General features: G+C 34.3%; 2 protein-coding genes and 1 pseudogene across 3 annotated transcripts; 2 read left to right on the forward strand and 1 right to left on the reverse strand.

The window, feature by feature from the left end:
- Positions 1-12,435: 12,435 nt before the first annotated feature.
- LOC108994105 (probable polygalacturonase) lies at positions 12,436-15,814 on the forward strand. 2 transcript variants are annotated; one of them, XM_018969202.2, is made up of 6 exons: positions 12,436-12,574; positions 13,431-13,753; positions 13,934-14,063; positions 14,163-14,337; positions 14,474-14,544; positions 14,738-15,814. In XM_018969202.2, exons 1-6 carry the CDS (start codon positions 12,526-12,528, stop codon positions 15,409-15,411), a joined length of 1,422 nt encoding a protein of 473 aa, XP_018824747.2. In that variant the 5' UTR covers positions 12,436-12,525; the 3' UTR covers positions 15,412-15,814. The 2 variants fall into 2 exon arrangements, with proteins under 2 accessions (XP_018824747.2, XP_018824748.2); XM_018969203.2 differs by having other exon boundaries at positions 13,943-14,063.
- A 914-nt stretch (positions 15,815-16,728) lies between these two features.
- Positions 16,729-17,564, reverse strand: LOC108994107 (annotated as a pseudogene).
- Positions 17,565-19,911: 2,347 nt separating this feature from the next.
- LOC118343796 (alpha/beta hydrolase domain-containing protein aho-3-like) lies at positions 19,912-20,229 on the forward strand. The gene has a single exon (XM_035682580.1). It carries the CDS (start codon positions 19,912-19,914, stop codon positions 20,227-20,229), a length of 318 nt encoding a protein of 105 aa, XP_035538473.1.
- Positions 20,230-22,149: the final 1,920 nt, after the last annotated feature.

A 22,149-nucleotide genomic window follows, 5' to 3' on the forward strand; every position in this document is an offset into this window, starting at 1 on the left:
TAGTGATTTTATTTTTTATTTATATATTATAGTGATAAATATTTTTTATTTATATATTATAGTGATTTTATTTTTTATTTATATATTATAGAGATTTTATTTTTTATTTATATATTATAGAGATTTTATTTTTTATTTATATATAATAGTGATAAATATTTTTTATTTATATATTATAATGATTTTATTTATTATTTATATATTATAGTGATTTTATTTTTTATTTATATATTATAGTGATTTTATTTTTTATTTATATATAATAGTGATAAATATTTTTTATTTATATATTATAATGATTTTATTTATTATTTATATATTATAGTGATTTTATTTTTTATTTATATATTATAGTGATTTTATTTTTTATTTATATATTATAGAGATTTTATTTTTTATTTATATATAATAGTGATAAATATTTTTTATTTATATATTATAGTGATTTTTTATAATTTATATATTATAATAATTTTATTATTTATATTTAATAGTGATAAATATTATAGTGATTTTATTTTTTATGTATATATAATAATGATAAGTATTATAAAATGTTTGTGAATAGTTATGAGTAGAGATTGAAGTGGGTTTGTGGGTCCCATTGAGAGTATTTTAAGTTGTTTGGCATGTGAAGTATTTTCAAAAGTACGAAAATACTTGGAAAGTGTTGAGGTACCTCCGTTACCCAAACACAGCCTAAAATGGCCAGAAACTAGTGGAGAGAAAAATTGTGACACGTCAGATTGGAGTGGCGTGGCGTGGCGTGTTTTAACCGACTTTTTTTTTTATTTAAGTAGGTAATATTAAAAGTCATTAAAGTTTTTAACTACTTCACGTTAATAAGGGTCACATTATTAATATGAGGAATGTTGTAAATTATATTCTCATTTTATTTTTATCATATTATATAAAATGTGACATTTTAATAATCTGCAAATGATCTTTTATTTTTTAAATAAATATAAAAATTAATAGATGATATTACTTCATCACAGTGAAATGAGACTGAAATGAAAGTATAGTTTATAGAATTTTTCATTTTAATAATAAAATCATCGAAAAAGCTACAATGATCGTGGGATTAAAAAATGGCAGGAAGTTAGTGATGAGAAAATGTAAATATAACATGGCTTATGCTAAATGGTTTTTTATTTATTATTTAGATGATTGATATGAAAGGTCCTTTAAATTATCTTATATTAATTGGGTGTGGTTGAAAAAGATAAATTCATAATAAATAGTAACATATAGTGCAAAAGAAGGTCACAAATTATTTTTAAAAAAACAATACAAAACAAAACCATCAACTTCTAAAATCCCTAACCATGAGAACCTCTTAAGAATTGGATGGAAGGGATGGTGGCATGTGGAGGGGGTTCAACAAAGAGCAGAAATTATTTAAATGATTGAGGTCCTCGGTTTGGTTTCAACTAAACTCTTAAGGGAATGGTTGGATTTTGGTTTGGTTTCTTGAAGCCATTTCGTCTAATGCTAATTCTGAAATTTGGGTGACGTGGTGAGGTATGAATAGTGAAATTGCCTTTGAAAACTTGATGGAAATGGCTTGGGCTAGGGGTTGGTTTGATGAAGTGCACATGATGGTGCACCTATGTGCCGATTGGTGGTCATTTGGGCATTGACATGTCTTGGTTCCAATTGACATGTGTTGGATCAATCCTAACCTTATAGATTAATCTAAGAACAATGCAATATACTAATAAAAACCAAAAATTTCAAATCATAAATGCGAAAAAAATAATGTAAAGAAAACTATGCAAAAATCATGATTTTGAGGTTACTAATCATGTGTGAAAGGCATAGTATTTCTTAACTTAAGTTAGAAGCTCAACCATGGTTGGGAGTAGGGGTGTAAATTTAAACCGGGAAACCGGAAAACCGGACCGGACCGGACCGAACCGGACCGGTTGGTCCGGTTTTGAACCGGTCCGGTCCGGAACCGGTTCCTATTTTATGAAAATCGGCCGGTTCCGGTCCGGTTCCGGTTCCGTAGTTTTTGGGACCGGACCGGACCGAACCGGACCGGTTGGAAAAAAAAATATAAAAATTAATTTATATATTATACAAAATATTTATATATATAATATATAATTATATGTTAAATTTTTATATATAATATATATAATTATATATCATATATGAAAAAATTTTATATTATAATTTATAAATAATAACATAAAATGTTAATCTTAAATATGAACATTTGTAATTTATTTGATCATATGTTATTAATATAATTATATATAAGATAATGTTGTTATAATTTATAAAATAAAAGTTTAATCTTAAAGATAAAAATTTAATTGATCATATGCTTTAAGCATAATATATATATTAAATTTTTAATAACATTTTATAATAAGAATTAACACTTTATTATATGTTTTTTACATTTAAAAAAAAACCGGAAAACCGGACCGGACCGGACCGGAAACCGGTAAAACCGGAAGTACCGGTTTAGGAGGGTAATCGGGGCGTAATCGGTTTTGAAAAATACAAAACCGGTACATACCGGTTCGGTCCTAGATTTTGTCCAAAACCGGACCGGACCGGACCGGTTACACCCCTAGTTGGGAGGGAATCCTAGAGGCGTGTGGTTTATTTTGGACTCGAGGGAAACCAATGATATGGTGTATGTGGGCCTTATTTGGAATGATAAAATGAAAGACAAGGCTTTTTGGGCCTTATAGTTGGGCTTGTTGGGCCATTTGTGTAAGTCTTGGATGTGGCCTTTGGTGTGGGTTATTGTATGGACCTTATGTCCAGATTTGTGAGGCTTAACTATGGTCTCAAAGGTCTACTAAAGTTTGGGTCTAAATATCAATTCTTTCTTAGATTGGGCCAATGACCTTCACTCTCACTAAGTTATGCCCAATGGCTTCATACCCATCACATATTGAGCCTAATTTCTAAGGTTATGCAAAAAAGACCTAGAACCTTATAACTCCAAATTTGGTCTAGGGCTTATGGCACCTATTCTTAGTCCATGACATCCTTATTGATTTAGGGCTCTAAGTAAGCCATTCTTTGGCTACTTCTAAACCCATCCAACACTTGGCTTTTTAGCTTAGCCCATCAATGATGCCAAGTGTCATACCATTATTGGCCTCTTGGTAGATATTCTAAAAATAAATAAAATACTAGAATCCTTTAATAGTTCCAACTAAACCCATTGTGTGATTCTCATGCTAGAATAAACTCTAAAATCTAAAAAAATAAAATCACAATACTAACTAGGATCATGGGTGTTAAGGTGTCATAACGGGCTTTTTAGGTGGGGCATTACACAGCCCCACAGCCACCGCTCCCCTCCTCCTTCACGGCGCCATTGACGGGAAACCAACGAACCAACCGGAATCACACCAAAACCGAGGCTGTCGGTTTGCTCCCTCTTAATCGGCCAGAATGACGACGTCGATTTTCACCCCTAATCTTAGGTGTAAAAGTGAATCTATAAACTAATATAACTTAATATAGTACATTAAATTGTAAAATATATTTAACGTGTTATATGAAGTTATATAAGTTTATAAATTTATTTTTATAGAATTTTTTTGTAGCTGTAGAAGTTCTTTATAGAATATGAGGATCTCTTTTAAGGCGAAAGAGAATGATGGACCTCATACGTCATATACATATCCACCTAATAAAGCAAAACGTGTTGCACTAGCATATTGTTCGACCTTAAAATCGTCATATATGATAAGCTCCAATGCTCCACCTCGAATCATCGGTGTGCGAGCCTTATACGTCGATATAGATATTCAAATGCAACTATATACAACTCTTATCCAATTCATATTAATGATTTCTTGACTTCTTCGAATATGGATTTGGAGATGGTAGAAGAAGTGTAAACCTTTTTCAAAGCATCAAAATCAAACAGTTAAAAATGTTACCATTTTAGAACTCTACTATTGGGTTCCATTTTTTTTTCGATTTTATTTTGTCTATGGAAAGGGGGAGAACTTTTATTTTTGTCCTTTCCCCTGAGCTAAGGAGCCAGGGAGAAGCTGAATGAGCAAAAATGTGTAGAATGGTAGGTTTTTGCAAGCTTAAAGAGAAGATGGGGGGGAGAATACAAAAAGAGAAGTGATACAGTCACAATGAAATCCCATAAAAATAAATTTTTAAATTGATATAATTTCATATACAAAAACTCTTTGAAATGACAATTATGTTCTCATGCAGTTAACGTCCACAAGTAAAATGCTAACACATCAATTAAATGAACTCACCAATTTATAAATTTAATTTTATATATCGTTCGTGATTAAAACATCTGTAACACACCTCTAGTTACTTAAAATAAAAATAGACAAATTGCTCACTTCAAAGAGAGCACCTTCATAGAAGAAATAAAGAAGAAGATAAGAGAAACGAATAGAAATTTTCATTAACTTTCTAAATGAATAAACCCTAAAGCCCTTGGCTCATACATAAAGGAGTTGAACCTTAGATGAGCCCGTACTACTACATCATAATGAGATACTCAAATAAGGACTACTTTTATACTCAAGCCCATTACAGATTACAATTAGAAGTCCAACAAAAATAGTAAAAAAAACTATAAAATGGAATTCACAAAACAAGCTATGATGTGGTCCATTGGCCCTTCTGTCAATATAAGCTAAGCTTAGTCTTGAAAACCGGAGTGTGACAAACCCTCTCCCTTCAAAGCACATTGCCCACAAGGTGCAATAATGCTTCAGTCCTCCCTTTTTAACCGAGACTAGCTTCTTACTTTCAGTTTTTCTGAGTTGGTCCACAACATCCTATCAATGACACCTACCATTGAGAGAACCTCATAAACCTTCAGGAATGAGGAGTTCACCATGGTTTTCTTACTTTATCCAATAATGTAATAAATGTTGCTCTTGCCTTCATTCTTCCTGGTCATATAATTTTTCAAATTGGTCTTCTCATCACCACTCTTGGTGGAGTGGTAGTGAAGTAGGTCAACAAGCTTTGTTTTGTTTTGAGATTCCTCATGGATACTGAGCTTGAGGTTCCTAGAGAATGCCTCATAGGACTTGCTATAGTCTGGATCATCGAGAACATTAGTTTCTACTGCTGAATTCACAGGTCCACTTACTCCAAAAGCACCACCAAGAATAACAATCTACCCAATGTTCTTAGAAAATGCAGGATCTTATTGGAGTGCTAATGCAATAGGTGTAAGTGGGCCTAGTGCCACCACCGTCACTTTTTCAGGATAGAGGTTTGGCAGAGACAAATTTTGGGAGCCCTATCCATCAACACCATGGACAAAATCTGAGACTCGAAGTTTCGTACCTTTAGTAATGGTGACATGAGATCCTTCAGCAACAGGGATAGCAGTTCTTCCAACATCTTCAAGTGAGCACAGGGCATTTCTCGAGTTCAACAAGTAATGCCTAACAACTACCTCTAAGCATATTCTACAAATTGCTTGGCATGGTTCAACAGGTGCACCAATTTCAGTCATTGGATTTGGGAGATAAGTGGTCTCATCTTCATCCTTGTGAATAACTCTGTTAAGATAAAAATCCAAACCAAAGAGATGAAAAATATTATCCCAAATTTTGTTCCCCCAATGATTTCTCTCAAGTCCTTTACCTCTATCAAAAGGCCAATGAATTGATACTTGAAAGAGCCGAGTTCTTTGATTTTTAACCCAAAAATTCTCCTCAAGGAGGCAAGTCTCTAAACTCCCATTATCAACACTCAAATTGATGCTCGTCGATATCAAAATTGATGGAGAATCAAAATCCTTAAGGAGTTCTCTCATTTCCCTTCGCTCATCAAGTCTTTTAGAGATGCTGCCACTCAAATCAAAATCATTTGCTTGCTTCGTGTGTAGGAACACCTTCAAAGCCTCTAATAGAAAATTGTAAGCAACATAGCCTGCAATCAAGGAACTCTAAGAACCCCTATCTCTCACATTCATTTTATCAAACACCCAACTTGCAAGCTCGATTATGGTGAAAGCTGCATAAATTCTCAAAAAAATATTCCTTTTATCCACTGACTGCATCGTCCCACCTTCTCCAACACTCAAGCAGTGACCACAAGCTTTTATAACAAAAGAGTGAATTCTTTTTGGTTGAAACATTTCATTAAACACGTTAGGCTCAATATTTGTCTCTAAATCTAAGTACCTCCCTCAGTTTCTTGTTAGATTCAACTACTAATGATTTAATCATCTTCTATGTTGTGCCTGGATGGTAGGCAACAATCACAAATACAACATTTCGGCTAGTAAAATAGAGCGATGAAAGCTCATCCCAACACCAAAATTTCATCTCATACCCAAAACACATGACATAAGTCGACGGATTAAACCATAAGATGGCAAGTATACCTGTAAATCCAAGAGGAAGGGATCTCTGAGGATCAAGTAGTTCTCATACCAACCTTCGGAGGAGAAACGGAAGATCCCGCATTCTCTGAACAAGACTATGGGTGCCCCCACCAAAAAGTCGATTGTATGTTTCAACCTTTTCTAGAATCTCAGCAGCCTCAGGGTCATGTTGCTGCCTTAATGAAGCTTCTCCAGGAATCAACAAGGTAATTTGACGGTGACATAGAGGACATCTGCACAGCTGGAGTGCTGATCCATGATGCCAAACAAGCATAATGCAATTGCCTGTAAATCCAAAGGAAATCTCGTATTGAAGAATTGTAAAGTCCTGGAGCATCAGGCGCATGTTCTCGGTTTCTTTGCTCTCGCCCTTCACATTTGCGGCAAACTCGGACTGGTGGCTCAGTGACGACTCGTGGCTAGTCGACTTGTTCAACTCCTACGTACAGCACCCACCATCCCATTTGAGCTTCACATCCAGAGACGAATCGAGAGAGAGAGAGAGAGAGAGAGAGAGAGAGAGAGAGAGAGAGAGAGAGAGAGAGAGAGACGAAGTCTTGAAGGCTGTGAATCTACGTCGCCGGCGATCCCTGTGACAGATCCATTATCTGTTTGTCCCTGTACAGTGTCGTCTTCATCAGCTCCCACCGCCTTAAGAGATTTGTGACTTTCGGTGTCTTTTGGGCTTCATTGACGCCACTAGGATCAAACTCTCCCATATGGTGGTTAGGCCTCTTACGATTAATGAGTCTTTGTTGCAGAGACAACCAAAATAAATGAAGAAAATGGACAACAATTTCTAAAAGGAAAGGAAGGACATGAGATTCGGAGAGGGAGATAAGAGAATGGTGGAAATGATTCTTGGTTTCTGACAAGATTTATGGAAACATGAGAAAGAATAAGCTGAGCGGGGATGACTCCCTCCTTTTCTTCTATTGTTGCTATATATTTTTCATCTTCTTGCAGACAATACAGTTGGTTTTCAGATTTGAGAACTCTTCATCGAAGGTGTTTTGAAAATTTTCAAGATTGTTCTTGACGTCTTTAAATATCTGTAAAATAACATCTAAACGTTACTGTGATTGTTCGACTTGCTCTTTGATATTGAGTAAGGATTAGATAATTTTTTCCATTTTCACGGATTGATGAAGCAGATGCCAAGGAAATGATGGCTCTGTATGCCACTTGTAATATACCTCTAGTTTCTTAAAATAAAAATAGACATAAATTGCTCACTTCGAGGGAAGCACTTCCATAAAAGAAATGAAGAAGAAGATAAGAGAAAGGAATAGAAATTTTCATTAACTTTTTGAATGAATAAACCCTAGAGCCATCAGCTCATACATAAAGGATATGACCCCTATATGGACCCGTACTACTACATCATAATGAGATACTCAAATAGGAACTACTCTCGTACCCAAGGTTAAAAGTCTAATGAAAACAGTAAAATAAACTATAAAATGGAATTCACAAAACAAGATATAATGTATTCCATAGGCCCTTTTGTTGTACAATTAAGTATCGTTTGAATTCAAAACCCACCTCAACTCAACTCATCTCATCTTATCATTATAATTTTTTTAAATTTTCACACAAAATATAATAAACAATTCAACTTTTTTAAATTTCAAAATAATTTTTTCAAATTTTTTCATAAAATATAATAAATAATTCAAATTTTATTTTATTATTTACAAACCATCTCTAAATTCGAAACCATTTCTTAGAAAATTCTCATTGGCTTGGTCAAATGCATATTCAAAATTTAGTCAATATTACACTTTTTTACATTTGTCTATTCCATTTAAATTCAATCCTCACATTGGATTAGTCATTCACTCTCTATATAATAAAAAAATATTATTAAATTAATAATTTTTTATTTAATTTATTTGTATCACATTTTATAATTCTACCAATTTAATATTAATAATAATTATATTATAATTAAATTAATATTAAAAAAATCATATTTTCAAAAGTCATTTAATGTTAATAACAAAAAATATTTGATTAAATTCATCTAATTATTGAATCTAAATTTCTTAATTACAAACCAAATAGAATTTTTGTTTGGAGTAAGAAATTAATATTTTAATATTTGTTTGGAGTGAGAAATTAGTATTTTAATTTTTGGTGAATCAATTGTGATTATTCATATTTGACCAACTACTATAGTAAAAATTTATCTTATTTTAAATTTGACTAATTTAATGTAAGATATTTTTTATATCAATTATATAAATTTTAATTAACTTTTTCATTTAACCAAATCAATATGAGTACTCTTAAGGCTTTGTTTGTTTTCCAAAAACATCCCATCTCATCTCATCTCGTCTCACCTCATCATTAGAACTTTCTCAAATCTCCATACAAAATAAAATAAACAATTCAACTTTTTCAAATCCCAAAACAATAATAATATTAAAAAATATATTCTAACATTATTTTATTCAATTTTTTAATTTTAATCTCAACTTATCTCATATCATCTCATGCCATCTATAAAAACAAATCCACCCTTAATCTTACAAATTTGCAAATCGAGAGTGTGAGAACATCTATCTACGACAAGATATAATAGTCACTTGATTGCAGATTCCAACACCTACAAGGATGTGTGTACACAGCGGTTGACAGGGGACCCTGCATTGTTCGGTCTTCCCACGACACGTCACACCTTTATAGAGTCCAGTAACGTACTGCTTTGCACGTACAACAGTGTCACTTAATAATGCTTCAAGATCTGATGGACGTTATATTCCTTTCCTTTCCTTTCTCTCCGCAAATTATCATATGTGAATCATATGTGAATTATATAACACAAAATCACAGAGGGTGGAGATGGTTTCGCTTGCATACAACATACCAAGATATATGAAAAATGCTTAGCATCACCTAATTGATGTTTTAAATATGAGCCGAAGGCCAAGGAAAACAAACTTTGCCTTAACGAGTTTGAACATTGTAGATGGCAACAGTGATGTTGAGAGCAAGGAGCGTGTTACGCCTAGAGCCATGCTTAAGTTGCAAATCGTATTGTTGGTGTAAATTGATTGTTGTATCATAGGGTCTGGTCGAGATTTGATATATGGCGGTCCATGTTTAATTAATGGATTTGATGGGAAAGAGATTGGCAAAAAGTTTGGTTACTTATAATCTTCACACGTAACACATCATATTTATTTTATTTTATTTTATTCTTTTTTTTTTCTTAAACTAATTGAGTTTTCTATTTATTATCCATACACCACGTTTAGTAAGAAAAAAAAATAAAAATAAAAATTATATATGGTATGTAGTGTGAGGATGATGAATATAATTAATTTTCAAAATGTAAGCTCATCTCTTTTGGGATAATTAGATGGTATCGATTAAGATAGGCTTAGCTGTTGTGGGCATACCGTCTGGCTAAAAAACTTAAAATCCCATTTGGATAGTAAAAGTATTTCATCTTATTTTATCTCATCTCATTTCATTATTACAACTTTTTTATATTTTTAAAAAATATATATAATAAACAACTCAAATTTCTCAAATTATAATATAATAATAATATTAAAAAATAATATTCTAATAATATTTTATTTAACTTTTAACTTTTATTTAAAATCATTTCATTTTATCTCATTATCCAAATTAATCCTTAATGATATTAATGATGCAGAGAAAGAAGGACGAAGAATCTGCCAAAGGTAAATAACCTATTAGAGGAGAAGAGAGGCTAATCTTTTAGTTCTGCGGAATTAAATTTCTTTAAAGGGAGTGGTTATAGTTATCGATGCCAAGACCAACCTTCTATTCTATTATGGTTACATATATATATCCATAGACAAGAACATGAAGCTTCACGGCCGGCAGGTCCCGGCGAGTAAAAACTCTAAAATTTTAATTTAGATTCTAAATAAAGTATAGCACTCACTGTGCAAGAAAGTAAATTAGAGATAGCTAAGAGAAGTTAGAGAGAAGCTATATTCGCTTATTCAAGTAAAATCCCTAATTTACAACACGTATTTAGAAATGTGTTTATAAGAAACGATATACGTGTCTCATATGGCACAATTCTTCTCGAGAATATGATTACGTAGTTGATAGTATTATTCCGATGAGAGTGCCTCATAAGGACTTGAGAGCTTTATTATGTGGTTCTAAACGGTACGTTTCATTTAACCTTAGTCTTTTCTCATTGTGGGTCACATGAACTTCTCGTGATCGTATCATTGGCCGTCTGTTATATTTTTTTCACCTATTACATGTATTTAATCTCGCTTTTGGTCTCCCATTATTCTTTCGTCGCTTGATGGAAATATATGCCCAACACCTATCATAGAATCTTGCTCGGATAAGCCTCTAAACCAAGGTTTTCAATGAGCTTAGGCATAAAAATTATATGCATCAGTCACTATTCGTTACTTCACATTTCATATTTTATAAAAAATACTTACACATTTTATAAAAAAAAAAATTATAAATAAAAGATATGAAAGTAAATAATAACTGATATATAACATTCGTTAGACCCATTGAATCTATTTGGCAGGAAGGAAATGACAGATGCCCAAGAGTAAAGACTTCAAAAAAGGAACAAGAGTTATAATCATAGAGACGAAAAGGAAGCATGGAGGAAAAAGAGCTCCTTGCTCTCCCTGTGGAAGCAGCAAATGAGAAAACAAAGCGCATAACGTTAAGACTGAATTCTCCGTGGGTCCTTCCAATTTACATAGGAATAATTAAGAATAATGATACATGTATATAATTATATTTTAAAATAAAGATATTTATGTAAAATTATATTATTTTTATAAATTATCTTATAAAAATCACCCTCATTATTAACATAAGGAAAATGTTATTCTTATTATTTATTTTTATCGCTCTATTCTATTATTGTAATTTTTTATTTTTTATACTTAATAATTAAAGAAGTATTTTTTTAATAATATTATAATTTTTTTAATTTTAAAAAATATTAAAAAATACATATAAAAAATTAAAAAAAAAATTTACCTAACGGTAGGAGCTGGGATCGGTGGACACGTAGCACGTCCCATGACATAATTATATAAAAAATTATAAAAAAAAAAAGGGTATGTCTGTATTTTACTTACAAAGAACACAAATGAACCCCTAAAATGTACGTCGCATGTTTAGTACGACGTCGTGTACGTAACAGCAATTGGGGACCGTTGCTTGAATAGTTAAAGGTACGGGCGTCAATTCAACGTACGAGACAAACAGACAGCGGAGACTAATAAAGGACGAGGGGGGTGGGACCCACAAATGACACCCTTAAACCCCAAACTTTACCTCTGATATCTGGCGACTAAAATTGACGACAGCCTAGCATTTTCCACGCATCATTATCGTGGGTCCCATGTTTCCCAAACTGTACAGTGTACACCCACATGCACATGATTCCATCCAGTTTATTCCCTTAATTGCAGGCAGCAGAAACCTCGGCTCTCGAAATATAAGAAAAATTCTATTTATTATTTTAAAAAATAATAATAATTGTTATAAATTAAGCATATAAAACAGATAGTATGAATTTTATCGATGATATTAAATATTATAGAGTCCTGTTATTTTCTTCCTACCTACGATAATAATTTTAGATAAATGTGATTGGAGCTCTGCTTGGTCGATTAATGTTGTGTCGGTAAGATGTGGTTTCAATGGAGGATTACATCATAAATATAGAATTTATGTAAAAAAGTCGATAAGAGTGTGCGATATTTATACCATTCTTGATTATATTTAACATTATTTTTAAATTAATGAGAGTTAGGATATGAAAAATATTATTCAAACCAGGATTTCCAAGTTTTTAATATTCTGTGCCAATAAACAAAGAGCATAACGCTTTCCAAGTTAGATGCGTGGAATTTGCTTTTACATGGTTATAGGATACGTAAAAATGTTAATGAAGAGCTGGCTTTTCTTTATAGCTGTCGCTTTCCTTGTACCGCACCCACCGTTTGTTTGTTTTTTTGTTTCACGTATTCGATTGGCATTATATACATAAAGGCTCCTCTGTTTCTTCTTCTTCTTTCTGAGTTTCTCTTCTTACTTCTTGCTGCTCTCCTTCTTCTTTACTGCACGCTGCTCTTCTCTCATTGGGGTTCTTGATTTTCTGTGACTTGGTGCCGTGTGTTCCAATGGTTGGTGTTGAGGGAAGGGGAAGAGACCCAATGAAGAGGCTAGTAAGTACGTTGGCATTGTGGGATATGTTGTTCGATTCATTTACTTTCATTGGTTGTATGAAATCCCGAAGTGGGGCTGATTTTATTAAGGGTTTTAATTATTTTATTGTTTCTGTGATTGCTCGGTTGAATCTAATATGGCTATTGCCAGTGTTTGATAATAAGAGTGATCTTTTTAAGTGCTATTGAATTTTTCTTTTCTTTTTTTTTCTTGTTTTTTTTGTGGTATTTCTATGACCATGCGTTTCATGTGAATCTTTTGCCATTAATTTTGATTCACTGTGCTTTCAATTCTTCATTTTTATACTCTAATCCCTATCCTTTCTGGTCTTAGATCTTTGTGATGTCAGATGAAGATATTCGTGTCTCGAAGCCGGTGTCCTTTAAGACCTTTTTTCCAAAACTTCCACAAGTTCTTCCACCAGTAGTATCATTTTGTGTTGAATTTCTTGAAATGTTTTCACCTATACAGATTTGGTCCAAAACCAATTCCGATTTGCCTAAATTGTGAGATACGGACTAGTTCTATTCACAAGATCAGGTTCTAAGGTGTTGCATGTTATTCCACCATAATATCATATATATTTTACTTCTAGGGGTCTCTTTCACCATGTTGTAACTTTCAGAACGTTGACTCCATATGCATATACTGCATATTATCGTCCCAGCCTCCAAGGTTACTATTGTGGTGGTCCTCTGAGTCCACCGCAATGACGTGGTGCTCATGCCCAATTACGTTTCTCTAATGATATAGCCGCAAGGCTCACACACACACACACATATATATATAGGAACATTTCTTTGGGTTGAGTGCCTGTTTTGCAAAACTGGTCGTTAACCTTTTCTTCACGTCTTTTCAGTCCATGTGGCTCTGCTTTTGCTTTTGGCATTAAGCGTTGCTATCGAACATGATGGTGAGGGAAATACTGGACAATGCACTTACAAGAGATCTTTGGATCCCAGGCCGCACAGTGTGTCCATCTTGGAATTTGGGGCAGTCGGCGACGGGAAAACGTTGAACACAGTTGCCTTCCAAAATGCCATTTTCTATCTCAAGTCCTTTGCTGACAAGGGTGGCGCGCAGCTTTATGTTCCCGCAGGGAGGTGGCTGACTGGAAGTTTTAACCTTACTAGCCATCTCACTCTTTTCCTTGAAAGAGGTGCTACCGTTCTTGGATCCCAGGTTCTCATTTCACTTCTGCTTACATTTTTCAGTGAATTTTCCTCTTAAGAAAAGCGAAAGCAAGAGTATTGAAGTACCTTTCTTAGCAGTGTTGTGAGAGTCTTTGGACCCTATGACACGTCCATTACGTACTTGGTTATGAACTGGTGGTGCAGTGACCATAATTCTTACTTTTTATAGCTTTTGCAGGATTACATTCACTGGGATATTGTAGATCCTCTCCCATCTTATGGTCGAGGTATCGAGTTTCCAGGTGGCAGATATCGTAGCTTGATTAATGGGCAAAATTTAAATGATGTGGTGATAACAGGCAAGGATTTCTCATTATCAGTTTGTCTGTTAACTAGGCACCTTACTTCTGCCTTCCGCATATAAAAGATAATTTGCTTGCCTTTTGATAATTGAACAGGTGATAACGGAACAATTGATGGCCAGGGTTCTGTCTGGTGGAATCAGTATAGTCTTCATTCCCTAAATCATAGCCGACCACATCTGGTGGAATTTATTAACTCTGATGATGTAATTATTTCAAATTTAACTTTCTTAAATTCTCCTGCTTGGACCATCCATCCAGTGTATTGCAGGTACTTCTTGCTCGGCCAAACTACTGTCTTATTTGACTCATATCTCATTTCTTGTATTCTTGACCCATTTCTACAAAATTTCTAGTACAGCAGAATTTCCTCAACTGATGTGTGTTTGTATGTGGATAACATGCAGCAATGTGCTAGTTGAAAATATAACTGCTCATGCTCCACCAGAATCTCCTTACACTTGTGGTATAGTCCCAGGTTTGTCAAAAAAAACATCTTTGGTTACAGACCAGTTATCTATATTACTTGTCTTAACGTCTTGATTGTAGATTTCCCCATCATGAAATGGATAGCTTCCTACTTGACATATTTTCTTTTCTCCCAAGTAACGTTGTTTCGTGGGAAAGGTCTTTAGCTGGAAAATATGTAATGTATATATTGCAATTCTCAGATTCTTCCGAGTACGTTTGCATACAGAACTGCAACATTAGCATGGGTTATGATGCAATTGTGCTTAAGAGTGGTTGGGATGAATATGGAATCTCATATGGCCAACCAACCACAAATGTCCACATCAGAGGTGTTCACCTTCAGTCTTCTTCGGGCTCTGGCCTTGCTTTTGGCAGTGAGATGTCTGGAGGCATCTCCAACATACTTGTGGAACGGCTGCATCTACGAGACTCTTTCATTGGAGTCGAACTAAAGACAAAAAAAGGCAGAGGTGGTTATATGAAGAACATCCTTTTCTCAGGTGTAGAGTTGGAGGATATTCACTTGGCAATCAGTGTAACAGGTCAATCTGGCTCTCATCCAGATGAAAAATATGATTCTAGTGCTCTTCCAGTTGTTAGAGGCATCACCTTTAGGAATATGGTTGGTGCAAATATCACAATTGCTGGAAGATTTTCTGGAATCCACGAGTCACCTTTCTCATCAATCTGTCTTTCTAATATTACATTCCCCATCAATTCAAGATTTTCTCCCTCATGGTATTGTTCCAATGTGATGGGTATCTCTGAGTTTGTGTTTCCTGAACCATGTACAGATCTCCAGGACTCATTTTCGAATTCTTCCTCAGCTTGCTTTCTTCCCTTATATCCACATACCTATTCTTCGGTTTTGTGATATAGTCACCTATAACTACAATTGTTTGCTCTGTTATCTGTACATGAAGTACTAAAAGCTTCTTTCATTCTTAAATTCAGATGGAAAATGCATGTTCAAATAAATTTCGGCTATGAGTCTTCATCTTTTTGCTACTTTAATCGAAAATTCCTAGTCTTGCACTAGAATTTTCCTTAAATGATGTCACTCCCGATCATCTGCGCATTGCCTTCTTTCTTCAAGTAGAAGAGAATTTCAGATAGTACAACTCAGATATAGTTTGCTTTCGATATATATCTTTCCCTGTTTTGATATATTTAGCTACCTTACAAGTTATATGTTGTTTATTTGCTATCTAATTTCATTTTGGATGGTGCGTGGTCAGAGGACTACTTTTATTGCAGAAAGAGCCAACTGTTTCTTCGAAGTTAAACATGACTGTGCACTCTTTTTAATTTCTTGTCTATAATTCAAATGACTTGCTGCAAATGGCTGGTCTTGCCTCATTTATTTTCTTGAAATGATTAAAATGGAGCACCACTATATTACAACGACATTTGAAGTAACCATCCCTTAATCTCATTGGGAACAATAAGAGAAGAAGTGACGCAAAATGAAATCAATCACACACAAACACAAGATTTACATGGTTCGACAACGTGCATACGTCTACGGAGCTACAGAAGATTTTATTCTCTTGAAAGTCAAATACAGTTCAACAATATCATGTTAACATGGCAAAACTTGATTTGTAAGAGAAATTTAAAATTGAAATCTCTTACAAATTAAGTATTGTCATATTAACGGCATGAAATGTGTGCTTTATACACCAGTTTACAAGAAGAAGAACTCAAAGTACAATATATATATATATATTTATATATATATGGCGAAACCCTAACTAGTTAGGGTTTACAGGTCGGGTTGGACTGGTGTGAAGCCCAATAATGCTGTGTTGCTAATTACTTATACCAAAACTCTATGCAAAAGGAAAAGATGTAACTTGCATGACTCATTTTCATCAAACATTTGACATAGACACTGGTGTCTTTGAGCATAAACGTTTGAGATTTCTTTCCCCTCCCCTCAAAATGTACCCATAGTCAATTTCTATATTTGCTGGTGTTAATTAAGATCAATTCTAATATTTGTGAATGTTAACTAAGGTGAAGACCAGACATTAGGGGGAAAACATGAGAAGACAAAACAATAAAAGAAGAAGACAAAACAATAAAAGAAGAAGAAGAAGAATCCGGAAAAACAATAAAAGACAAAACAAAACTAAAAAAACACGAGCACATATATAAAACCTTGAAGACAGCTTAAGGGAATGACTCTTTAAGCATAGGCAGTGGTGTTTTCTAGGAGGTAAGCTTCAACAACCTTGTACATGGCCATTGCTCGTTCCTTGCCACCCTTGATTTCTCCTTCCTTTATGGAGAAGTCACCAGATGTATGGTACTCACTTGTCATCTTGCAAACACACCCTCCATCTGAAGAGGTCTCAAACTTAACCTCATATGCAATGGACTCGATCTTGTCTGACCCTTCAATCAAAGCATACTTGCACACAAAATTCTGTGTCAAGGGTGTCAATCCTGTGCTTCATGTACTTGAAATGAGTACCTGCATAATATTCAAAAGCATGTTTAAGTTTAGAAGTCCTTCCAATAGTGTCAAATCTACAATGCACTAGAATGTCCTTGTTGGCAATACCTTACTCCGAGAGCATCTAGGGTTCCTCGAACAATGTAAAAGTTATAATGAGATAAATAAGGAATGTAAGAAGAAGACATCAAAATAAACACTTTGATACAATATGTTGGGACAATACTGCAGCTCTACTGCTCTACCCTAAAAAGGTTTGGACCCAACAATGTTATATTAATCATTTAATTTTTTTGTCATCACTCCGTATTAGGAATATTATCACTCATTAAACACCAACATAATCAAGATGATGTTAAGGGTGGCGATATAATGTTGTTGACCTTCAAAAAATTGATTTGCTTAATGCTTCCTACCCCTTTATCGCCATGAATGATATCAATGCTCTTGATTGCCTGAGGCATGAGATTAGGAATGAGATTGTGGGAGTCAAGGATCAAGGCCTTGAACATCCTTACCGGCGGCACCAGACAAGCAAACTCCTGGGTAATGCTGGTGACACCCATATAATGTGTGTGAGTTGTTGTGGACATGGAGAAGAGCAAAAGTTGTATATATATGTTAGAGTTTAAGCCGGTAGTCATGTGAATACTGAAAATATTTTAGTACACAGCCAACCTGGAGGGTTGTATTTTAGCCAGGTTTGAATTCTATGTGGGCGGACTAATTCATATCTAGAGGAACATCAAGTACTTGATATGAGTTGGAAGAAACTATCAATGGTGTTCAGCAGAAATGGAGGAAGAAGTCTACTGCTTACTCTGAAATCAAGTCAAGAGTATGGAAGACACTACAATGTTGGAAGGAAAAACAACTCTCCTAAGGAGGAAAGGAAGTATTACTCAAGGCAGTGGCTCTGACCATACCTACTTATGCTATGAGTTGTTTCAAATTACTTGATTGTCCCTTTAAAGATCTTGAGAGTTTGATGGCTAAATTCTGGTAGGGCAGAATTGAAAATAATAAAAAGATTTACTGGGTTAGTTGGAAGAAAATGTGCAAATCTAAGTTCCAAGGGCAAGGGGGGCTAGGATTCAAAGATCTTAAACTGATTAACACAACTCTTCTTGCAAAACAAGGATGGAGGCTTCTTACTCAAACTGGCTCTCTGTTGTATCAAGTCTTTAAAGCAAGATATTCTCCTAGAATGGATTTTTTGGAATCAAAGCTTAGTCACAACCTCTCCTATGCTTGGAGAGGGATATGGGAAACAAGATCTCTTCTTTTGGAGTGATGTCAAAGGAGAGTAGGGGATGGAAAGATTATAAGATTTGGCATGATCCATGGATTCCAGGCTACAGGAACATGCTTCATGAACAAACAAGAGTAGAGATGTAAGAAGGAATAACAGAAACGGTGGACTCTCTCATTAGTTTGGAAACTAGATGGTGGGATACTCAAAAAGTACGAACTCTCTTCAATCCAATACTAGCATAAAAGATTCTGAGAATAGTTATCTGTCCTGTGGGGTATGAAGATAGGTGGATGTGGACTGAAGAGAGAAGTGGTGAGTTCAGTGTTCGAAGTGCATACAAACTGCTACAAAATGGCATTAATGATTCAAAAGGGCAGAGTTCTAACGACAGCAATCTGTACAGCCTATGGAGAGCAATTTGGAAGATGAAGGTGCCACTAAAAATTAGGATTTTTGCGTGGAAACTATGCAAAGAATGTTTGCCAACTTGCTCAAACTTGCTTAAGAGACATTTTGACCTTGATCCCAAATGCAATATGTGTTATAAGAAGGATGAAGACTTGGGCCATGCTATTGTTTTCTGTTCTCAGTTGGTTGATTTTTGGAAAGGTCATTTGCCTAGTCTATTTGATATCCCAAAACCTCTCTATTTCATTGACCTAATCCAACATGTGCATAATACTTGTACAACAGAGGAATTGCAGAATTTTTTCCTGATAGTATGGAGTTTTTGGTTTAGGAGAAATAAAAAGTTACATGATGCTGTCAATTTTTTCTACTAAACAAGTTGTTGATGTGGCGAGGCAAAAATGACGCAAAAGGACCAAATTGTGGATGCAAAAGAAAAACAACTGTTCATTTTTTTGAATCTCACCTTTAGCAATGGAAACTTGCGACAAGTGTAAGTTGGACGCAAAAAATGAGATGAAATGAGATTAGGGGTATAATCGGTCATGTTCGGTCCGATTTTGTACATTTTTTATAACCAAATTGTATACATCAATTTTGAAAATTTAAGAATCGATATCGGACAGATTCACTATCAAAAGTCAAAATCGATTTTTTCGATTTCGCTGAGGTCTAGTTTTTCCAGTTTTACGGATTATCTATGTTAATAATAATATGATATTCACATACACTAAACTATTAGTCTATTTATATTATAGTATAAATACATTATATATATCAAAAGTAAATTTATTTTAATAACTTAATATTAATGTTTATGTTTAAGATTAAACTTTATATGTTATATCAAATGTTATATTAAAAATTACAGAAACGCTTCAGAATGGAGACACCTAAAATGTGGGTTTATCGGAGACCAATCAATAGGTGACACGTAAGCCTTCCATGCCATGTTAATGTGGGGACGCATACAGGGTCATCTTGTTTTGTCCTTCTTGATCGAGTCTCTCTCTCTCTCTCTCTCTCTCTCTCTCTCTCTCTCTCTCTCTCTCTCTCCTTCCCTCTCTCTCTTGACTCTCACTCTCTCTCCTTCGATCGCTAATGGCAAATTCCTCCCGAAATCAATCGGTTGACTCTCTCTCTCTCTCTCTCTCTCCTTCGATCTGTCAAGAGAAAATCTTCATCCCATGTGGTAAAAAAAATACAGCGTTCTGTTCCTAACCTCCATTTCTGAACTGGGTCCGTCTTAAATGGGCAATGTGACGTCAAGTGTGGCTGCAAAGTTCACATTTTTCCCACCAAACCCGCCAACGTATAATATATACAGAGAAGAGGATGGGAGGCCGGTATTCCCAGGGCTGACGACGGACATGAACGTGGAAATGAATTTGCTAGATAGTAAAGGCGGGAACAAGATTGTTGCCATGTTCTGGAGGCATCCCTTTGCTCGGTTCACGTTGCTGTACTCACATGGCAACGTTGCAGACCTTGGTCAGATGCATGAGCTCTTCATCGAGCTCAGGGCTCACCTGCGTGTCAATGTCATGAGGTACTTTTGGCTTTTGTAAGGTTGGTTTGTCATCATAGGCCTAATGCCTGTGGATGTTTATGGTTTTGGTTCTCTTCTATATATGCTCTGTTCGGTGCTTCTTTTCTGCTTTTTCTTTCCTTTCTTTCTTGCGAGGGTAATTGGAATCGTTGGATGATTACTGGATGAACATTTTTTCCAATTTTGTCTATTATTTTTTTTCAGTACCCAATTCATAAACTTTCTTAATGGTTGTATTTGCATTTTTGAATCCCTTGTGTGTGGTTGTTTTATCTAATTCTTTATTGTTTTGCTTGCATAAATTATCTATTATTTTCTAGTTCTGATTTTCCAACTTTTTCAGTTTTCTCCCTCTAAGCTTCCAAGATTTTCTTTTCTTAGAGTTTATGGTTTGGTTCTCGATATCATTTCAATTCTCTCTTTTCCTCTCACCTTGTCTTTTAGTTTTACATATATGGGAGCCATCTGGTGAGACTCATTCATATGGTTCAGGTATGATTTGTCCACAAATTTGCTGGCCTGTAATAATATGCTTGATTTTGTTTCTTGATAACTAGGTGTAATGCTACGTCTAACTCTACAAAATTTGAAAAAATTTCAGATATACGTTAGTGTGTGCTTGGTGGCTTTGATGAGAGGCAGTGAGGGTTTTCTCTTTCGGATCCAGTGGGAGAGCATAGAGAGAGAGGGAGTAGAGGTTTTCTCTTGAGAGAGAGAGAGAGAGGGGGGGAGGAGAATCGGATCTAGTGAGAGAGTAGAGAGAGGGGGAGGGGGACATGTGCGCTCGCTTACGTGTCTATTTTTTATTGGTCTCCGATATTCTAAACTTATAGGAGTCTCTGGCATGAAGTTATTCTCTAAAAATTATAAGATTAATTTTATGTTATATAACATGTTATTTTAATTTTATTTTATAAGAATAATATATTTGAATAATAAGATTAGAATCATATGTTATATTAATTGGTAATTTAGCATATACTTTATATAATATAATACAAAAATTATATATAATATAAAAAAAGTCTAAATATATACTGGCCCAGTTTGGTTTAAACCGATTTTCAAAATATGAAAACCAATATCGCACCAATTTAGGATCGGTTTCTATTTTTAAGAACTGATACTACACCGGACTACTTACAAACTAGACCAAACCAGTGGGTTCGGTCAAGTCCGGTCTGGTTCAACCGGTTTATCGGTTTTTTTTTTACACCCCTAGATAGGATGACTTGGGAGGACTTTGTTATCCAAATCAGTCTTTATAATTTTAGACAAAATAAAAACAATAGCATGAATTTCTTGAATAATATTAAATGTTCAAAAAATATTTTGAGATGTATTTTATACATATATCCCACGAAAAAGAAAAAAGTTCCCCGAACTTGATCCCTACAGGCCCTCTAGAAAAAGCAAATCCTTGTTTCCTTGCTAACATTGATTACCTAGTGATGAACGGTAGACCATGTAAAAAAATCCGAAACATGTTCAGAAAATCAATTAAAAACCTAGAGTCGCAAGAATTTTCAGCTCCGAAAATATTTATTGAGAAAGCATAACATGAGCTTGCTATTTAGTAGTTACATAAATTCTTATCTACCAAATTGAAAAGAGAAATATTTTAGCCCAATAAGATTGTATATAAAGAAGCTCACAAACTAACGTTGGTTTGATATGGTATGCTAATTTGTAAAATTATTTTATTATAAATTAAATATAAAGAATTATATAAATTTACGTCAGTTTGTAAATTTGTTTTCATAAAAAAAATTTAAGTCTATAACACCTCTCGAATATGTAAAAAGAACAAGAGAGTTAAGAGCACTGGCATTAACTTAGTCAAATGCCAGTGAAAGACATATTTTGAAGATTGTCCACTAAATTTTTACTACATTAGATTAGCCAAACATAATTCATTTGAAAGATGAGCTACAATAAC

This window comes from Juglans regia, chromosome 11 (assembly GCF_001411555.2).
Source record: "Juglans regia cultivar Chandler chromosome 11, Walnut 2.0, whole genome shotgun sequence".
In the NCBI taxonomy this organism is placed as follows: domain Eukaryota; kingdom Viridiplantae; phylum Streptophyta; class Magnoliopsida; order Fagales; family Juglandaceae; genus Juglans; species Juglans regia.

Excerpts from the sequence above, each read along its gene's own strand:
- LOC108994105 (XM_018969202.2), top strand. The coding sequence starts at position 12,526 with ATGGTTGGTGTTGAGGGAAGGGGAAGAGACCCAATGAAGAGGCTAGTA. Across the intron at positions 13,754-13,933 it reads CTACCGTTCTTGGATCCCAG|CTTTTGCAGGATTACATTCA; the intron begins GTTCTCATTTCA and ends TACTTTTTATAG. Across the intron at positions 14,064-14,162 it reads AAATGATGTGGTGATAACAG|GTGATAACGGAACAATTGAT; the intron begins GCAAGGATTTCT and ends ATAATTGAACAG.
- LOC118343796 (XM_035682580.1), top strand. The coding sequence starts at position 19,912 with ATGGGCAATGTGACGTCAAGTGTGGCTGCAAAGTTCACATTTTTCCCA.